Here is a 7,578-nt window from a genome sequence, read left to right on the forward strand (position 1 = left end):
CTGCTATGAAAGTAGAATAAAATCATTATGTATTATTGGACCATAAAATGTAATGAAGCGAATCACAATGTCCATCTTGTGCATTACAATGAATTCATTCACTTAAAATGAAAGATACTTCGTAGTTCGCATGAAATTCAGAGTGATGATCAAAACCGGTATAACCATTTAAGCTTTGTTGGCTGCTCTAGATCAAAACTGGAACATAATCAAATTCACAATCATTTTGATCTCATTGTATGGACACAACCAGAAATTTATAGTCATCAACCAATAAAGATGGAAGGGTTCTTGTAACTTTTCAATCATCTAAAATCAACTTCTGCTTAAAATGCACATCATCACTTCTTAAATCAACCTAAATCAAACCAAAGGTACAATAATACAATGCAAGTATATGGGAGTAATTCATGCTTTGGAAAAAGAGGGTGCATTGTGATTACAACAAATGCAAAGCCTTTAGTCAAACACTGCTGAACCCTATGAATTTCATTATTATTATTATTATTTTTTTACAATCCTAATTTAACAGTTACTTTTTACAAGTGCATATCAATTGCATCCACACTGCGAGTAAAAATTTTCTACAGTGGACCAATAAGAGTAACACCACCTGAGAGCCCCTCTTATCACAAACTCATTCACAAAGCTCAAACTGTATAAATCTTTCTCACCTTCTTCATCTTCCTGCGGCATATAGGACAAGTACCAGACTCTTCTGCAATCCTGTAGAGTTAACAGATTTGAACATCTTTCTTTCAAATTTTAACGAGTTGCAAATGGTTGGAAACAAAATCAAATGTGACAATGAACATAGAATGCATATAAAGCTTACATTGAACAAGTTTTACATATCTAGCAATAAGGGACAGCGCAAGTCAGTTGTGCTAAGTAATCTCTTTAATTCCTCCAAAATATAAATATCTCTATGAATTATTATTGGAGATGAGATATGAAATCTAAGCATTAGAGGAAGTAAAATAATTTTCAAACTTAATTAAGGCTCCATGGCTGCAACTCAAATCTAATAAGCCTTAATGCTAACATTTGGTTCCATGAATCATTTTCAACTGTTTCAAGCCTTTTGCTAACAGCATCAAAATCTAAAGTCACAAGTTTTCCAATTCAGATTTCTTAAAATAGTAAGTGCAGTATATATTTACCTTGTTCCACATGTAAAACAGGCAGCACAATGACCACATGGTAGAAAGAAGCAATCTCTAGAGGAATCAAAGCAAATGACACAAAGACGCTGGGGATTGTTGCTGTTTTCCCCTTCTGTTATTTGCTGACCTTCAATACAATTCACTGCCAGCTGCTCCTCCAGAACCTCCTCATCGTGTGAGACAGAGTCATAAGATGAACCCCAACTTGAAACATCTTCATCTTTGTGCAAAAGCAATGGGGCTCGTTCAGTTCCCACCTCCCCTGGCTGAAATCTTGTTCTATCTTCAGCTGTGGTTTGGAAAGTGTTAAAGAATCTGAAGGCCAGTAAGATGAGTACAGTCATTACACCTGCATGCAAGAAAGTGGTGAATATGAAGTTGGACGTTCCCTTTTTGCTGTCATGAAAGGACATAAATGCAAATCAAAATAACCTGATCCAACAAAATATGTGACCCATCGTGGTCCATAAGACAGTTTGACATACCAGTCATCATCAGTGCCCTGAAAGAACCAACATTTTTCAAATTCATATATAGAAACTAAGAGTTCTAATGATATCAAGATCCAGAGAACACATAAACTTCACAAATAAATGAAATTTGTATGGTGCTGTGAAGTTAGTAAATGATAGCTCTTACCTCTTTCAGATGTGGAGAAGTAAGGACAGCAACATTTGTTCCTAAAAGAGAGAGCTTCAAACTACACAAAGGGTTACCCAGGGAGCACGGGTAATATGCCTGAGTTGTGTTATAGAGGAAAGCATTTATGGTGAAATTTAATTCTACCTGTTACAATGCAGCATTCATAGCAGATAATTATTTAATGATTTGAAGGTGTCTGCATGTGCATATAATGTATTAAACCATAACCATCAGTAAAGTGCTAAACAAAAAAGAAAGAACCCATCCATTTCTGTTTTAACGTATAGGAGGACTACCAACAGCACATGCAAAATTTCTTTTGCGCAGCTTTTAGCAGTCTATATCGATATTTTAGATAAATAAACAAATACAACATGAGAAACATTGTTTTTGATATGGGCGTATATGCTATAATCAAATTTATAAGGGAGTTTCAGATGTGTGACTTTATATTTCATACCCCTCATTACATGCAATATGGTAGACTCCTTTTACTAGATGGATTACAGGTGCAGCCCAAATTACAGAAGTGGCTCTTACCATACAGCTGAATAAATAATCACTTTCAACATACTAAACATGGTGGTTAGAACTTCTCAACTCAAACCTGAAATATCCAGTAAAGTGCACTAGGTGCAACTGAGTCACAAGGCTTCTAGTGATTATTATCACACTGTCCTACAGTCTTGCCTTGTTAGGCCTATTTCTGAAATAGGTTCAACAGAAAGGGTTAACAAACAAGCAGCTCTTGATGAAACACCAACTTTTCAATCTTTTATACCGTAATCACTAATCAGTAGGGTTGAAATAACCAAATCAGCAAAGGGAACCAATAGAATGATTTTGACCAAAGTGACAGTTATGCCTTTTCTAATGACTACACTTAAAAGACATTTTTCCTTACTGGGGAGAAGGGTGGAAACAGCAGTCAAACAGAGGATTTACTTTCTTTCTATATCCATCTCATGATTCTCATCTTTGACATTGGTTTCTTATGGTTACTTACTAGGTCGGAAATTCAGTAAATATAGTTTCACAGAAATATTTTGGTACACTACATTATATCTTCTCACCATATCTCCAAAAACTAACAGTATAAGGCATGTGCCCTGGCCTATGATACAACTATGAAAATTTTCATACACACAAGTCTTTCCATTTTGTATATCAAAACAAGAGACTCAACAAGGAAGTAAGTTTTTTTTGGAGCAAGACAGGATGTAGTAAACATTCGGACAATTACCTCCACCTCCTCAGAGAGCAAGTTCCCCACTGCAATATAATAATTGGAGGACTTCGATATTTTCTGTTGAATCTTACCACTTCCTGCAATGTAGGTGGGTTTTAAACATCAGTTTTATTTAGGGTAAGTAGTTTCAAACATTGTATCTCATGTCAAAGGGGGAAATGAAACTTATATTAATGAAATTTACCATGAATAATATTCCAAGACAAAGTTGTATTAGGATATGATGGGTCCTCTATCCACTCAACAAGGCTATCTTTACCTGCAGATTTAGATGAAAATTAAGACAGGAAATATCAACTAAGGAATATCAATGTTGTAACTAGTACCAATGTTTCTGTTTATGCATGCATTCCAAATAATAGTTAAGCATAATTCTAAAACTTCGATTGATCATCCCATACCCTAGGACATATGGTCCAGCTTACTGTGCACATATGTAAAAGTTACTTGATGTTCCATAACTAGTTAGATTCTCATGTGAACTTGCAATATATCACAGAACAGTACCAGATGCAATGATAGGTCTAAATTGAATTGTGGCCCTTAAACTGAATCAAATACCAAGCAGTTCCATAAATATTTTTCCAATTCTTCAACCTATTTGCTTTGGGATAAGAATAGATTCTGATAACATTACAGAGTCTGCTGACTTAAAAACTGCAATGCATTTCTACAAAAGTATTTCATTCTTAAAAAAAGAACAAATAATACCATCATATTCAAGGATCAAGAAACCGGAATTTGGAAAATACCTTGTGCAATCACAAGGGATACAGGTGAGGAGCTTGGAGATTTTACATGGTATATGATATCCACTGTGGACCCTTTGTTCAGGTAGTAAATCAAGTACTACAACATGAGAAGAATTCCAAATTTACCATATCAGTCCAAACACCTAGAATGCTCTAGGAATACAGCTCATGCATATCTATTACTTGTATGTACAGAGAGGAAAGCGAACATATAATTGAATTTTTAGTGAAATGAATTCAGAAAAAGATTGTGTAGGTCGTAGGAAATTTGCCTCGTGAAAAGTGGCTGGTACAAATATATTATGTGTTTCAGTCCAGGTGATCTCAACATCCAGGGGAGGAGGTTTATAAAATCCATATAGCACTGGCCCAACTTTTGGCTCATTGATTTCCTCGGCCTGTTTGTAAACAGAATGAGATTAGTGCATATAAACAGTACCAGTATAAGCAAGAAAAAAAAAAGGAAAACTAAATGAGAATTCTATTAGATACAGAAAATTACCATAATAGACTGCACAAAGAATGGGTTAGTTTGTATTAGGCGGGAGCAATTTGGGCCCAATTGTAAATTCACAGATCCATAAAATCCAAAAATCAGAGTCATGGATGCTGCTGGTGACGAATAGCAAACCAAAACCAAACCAGATCAGCAAGATTCTAAGGCAAGAGCAAAGGAATTAATCATCTGTAATGCGATTATAAAAATTAAAAAGCAAGAAAAATAACGGGTACGATTGGTTTCTTAGAATATGTTGAGAAAACCAATAACACAATTGAACATCAGAACACCTTTTCTAATACAGGCAAATTAATTTCAATGACTTGGCCTCAATTTTCCCTGCAAGTAACATAGGGTCCATTTAATTCATGGACAAAACATGAGAAGTGAATACATCAAAAAGGCTGATTCATAATTCAAGAAAGGATCAATCTTTCTTTCTTTTTCTTTTTTCAATAGATACTATAGAATTTGTAGGTCTGCGTTCACTCATGATGATTGATCTCTACTATCAGGCCAAGTACTAATTGGTTTTTGTAGACAAGCTTATAATTCAAGCCGTTATTTGATGACAAAAAATTTACCAATTGGGTTTACAAGAACCCGAAAAGATCAATCTATTAAGCATTCATAATTCTTATATCTAGTTACTATCCGCACTTAATTATAGTTATATGCATTTTCCTTGGACATGTAACAAAAGTAAAACAAACATGCATAAAAGGGGGAAAAAAAGGAAGAAGATGAAGAAGAGGAAAATGTAAATGAGGATGAAACTTACCGAAGAACCAAAATGTGACGAGCACAGCAAGGCAAGCCCATACATCATCCCTTGTCTCAGTCGAGGGCGCATCAGATATGGATATGTTCACACGATAGGATAAAGTAGAAGGCTGCTGTTGTTGCCGGTGATGATTGAGAAGTATGTGGTGGCGGTGGTGGTGGTGGTGGTGGTGGTGATGTTGATGGTCATCATTTTCTTCATTCTCATGTTGTTCATTTTCTACTTCTTCTTGAACCTGTGAAGTAGACGGCAATGAAGGAGATGGACCATCAGTGGAGGTTGTGACAGCAGAAGAAGAAGAAGGCGTAGTTCCATGTTGGCTATGTTCTGGTTCTTCCATTCTGACAAAAATAGTTAGGATTGGTAAAATGGGTTTTTGAAAGAGAGTATGAAAAACACAGAACTAATAGTATAATAACATAGATTATAGTCGACAAGTATAATTTAGAATTTGATCATGAAAGTAAAAACCCTTTTCCAAGGTCTTTAATTCCGAGTCTTTCTTACCTTGAAAATTTTGGTATGAATGAGCCATTGGAAATACAAGGCAGTGGTGGCGAAAGCTGCGTCACTCACCAGTAGGTCCTCTCTCAGGTTTTTTCTTCTTCCTAGGAACGTTAGTTGGGGGGACAGTTAGTTGGGTTCCAATTTTTGCTCGCTATTTTGAGTTGGGTTTGCAGGTCTGGCCAATTGGAGGAAGCCACGAAGTTGATCGTTTGTCCTTCACTTCGCCCTTTTAGCATTAGAATACCAAAATGGACAGTTTAATTGACACGGGGATGGCGATTTGTTGTAACTTGTACGGGCTGTCTTAATCAGCGTTAACATAATAATAGAATGTTTTAGTATCATTTTTTAGGGAAATATAAAAAATTATTAGCAAAACTAATTATTTTATCGTTTTCTTATAGGATGTTTTTTAAAAATAGTTTATAATCCAATGCTCCTATAGTGTGTTTGGATGACATAACTTGAGAATTTAGATTTGCATTTGGGTGATTAAAATACAAATATTTTGTCGGGAAAGTTTAAAAAATGTCAAGGATTTAGATTTTATAAATCCACTAAGAATTTTAAACCTTTAAAATGCTTGAATTTGAAATAACTTCCAAAATAATATATTCGAAATCAAAGCATTTTAAATTTATTAATTTAAAATCCAAATCTTAGTTTCCAAACGCAGTTCTAAGGCATTTGTTAACAAATTTCTACTTGTTTATTATGTTTAGGTCACAAAAATAGTTCAAAAGTCTTGTAACTTAATGGTCAATACTTAGTGTTTTTAACTTATAGTAATAGGATTCAAATCCCTTCATTTCATTCCAGTATCGAATTATAAAAATAAAATAACATAAAAAAAGTCAAGAAAATAGGTTGCCTATTTGAAAAGAAACCCATGGTGAGAAAGCTTAGTACCGTAAGACCGTAAGACATTCAATTGTGATTTGAACAAAAAATGAAAGTTAGGAGAAAATTAGAGAGCTCAACAATCTTATAAACCTGCTTGGTATTAAAATAAACTTGACTAGGTATCAAGTGCTCTAATCAAATTTATCTCTCTTTTATTGGCAATTATAAATTATATTAAAGTGATTAACTATGATCATTGTTTTCTTTGCTTGTAAAAATGAATCTTAAATAATTTCTTTAATTGGTTTAGTTGATTGTAACAATTGTAAAACAATATTCAATAGCTAAAATGCAGTAGTATAAGCGAAAATAAGCCCATTTGGAAATAAACTTACTTATTTCAACTAATATACCACAAAAGAATTTCTCCTTAACTCTTCCTTTAAAATCATTAGATATCATCTAAAACAATTTTCAGGTATCATTTACTCAATAATCAAATAATTAAAGAAAAACTTGTAATGATACTCAGCTATAAGAGAAGCTTCTAAAATATCTAATAATTTTCCACTATTATCTCACACCCAAAAATCTATGTATTCATAAATATACTTTCTTCACATTTCTACCACCATTAGTTCCCTAGTGATAAAGCCTATAAAATGAATATAGGGTCAAAACCAAAATTCTTAGTATTATACTCATGCTAGAAAATATAAGGCAACGTCACTTGTAAAAAAGAAAACAGATTTGTACCTGTTCATGTATGAGTAAGTCTAGTCTCATAATAATTTCCACCACTTTTGTCACAACTTGCCTATGTGGCAAGTTGTAAGTGAAGAAATTTTGACACCCCATTTTGCAATCCGTATTTAACCTCACATGGAGGGTAAAATGATAATTTCACCTTGAAAATATGCATCTTGATTCTGGTCATTAGATCCTTAATTTCATTTTATCAAAATGAACTTGATATTCTAATGATCAAATTGACTGGTAATAAGCCCTAATCGGACTATCAGATTGAAAGTTATCATCAAATCAAGTTTTAATGGCCTAGATGCGCTATCACAAATCGAGTCCGACTACATGTGATTATGAACAATTGACTCAAATTGGTTATAATTATAATCAAT

At 33.9% G+C, this 7,578-nt stretch overlaps 1 protein-coding gene across 4 annotated transcripts; it reads right to left on the reverse strand.

Annotated features, from left to right (window-relative positions):
* Positions 1-398: 398 nt before the first annotated feature.
* Positions 399-5,774, reverse strand: LOC142608157 (E3 ubiquitin-protein ligase APD2-like). Of its 4 annotated transcripts, none has more exons than XM_075779872.1 (11): positions 5,600-5,774; positions 5,090-5,433; positions 4,312-4,418; positions 4,082-4,207; positions 3,810-3,906; positions 3,242-3,316; positions 3,052-3,134; positions 1,806-1,952; positions 1,599-1,668; positions 1,164-1,515; positions 399-726 (listed from the first exon to the last, which is right to left on the reverse strand). In XM_075779872.1, exons 2-11 carry the CDS (start codon positions 5,430-5,432, stop codon positions 651-653), a joined length of 1,476 nt encoding a protein of 491 aa, XP_075635987.1. In that variant the 5' UTR covers position 5,433; positions 5,600-5,774; the 3' UTR covers positions 399-650. The 4 variants fall into 4 exon arrangements, with proteins under 4 accessions (XP_075635987.1, XP_075635984.1, XP_075635985.1 ...); XM_075779869.1 differs by having other exon boundaries at positions 4,312-4,421; XM_075779870.1 differs by lacking the exon at positions 5,600-5,774 and adding an exon at positions 5,564-5,580 and having other exon boundaries at positions 4,312-4,421.
* Positions 5,775-7,578: the final 1,804 nt, after the last annotated feature.

This window comes from Castanea sativa, chromosome 8 (genome assembly GCF_040712315.1).
Source record: "Castanea sativa cultivar Marrone di Chiusa Pesio chromosome 8, ASM4071231v1".
Taxonomy (NCBI): Eukaryota; Viridiplantae; Streptophyta; class Magnoliopsida; order Fagales; family Fagaceae; genus Castanea; species Castanea sativa.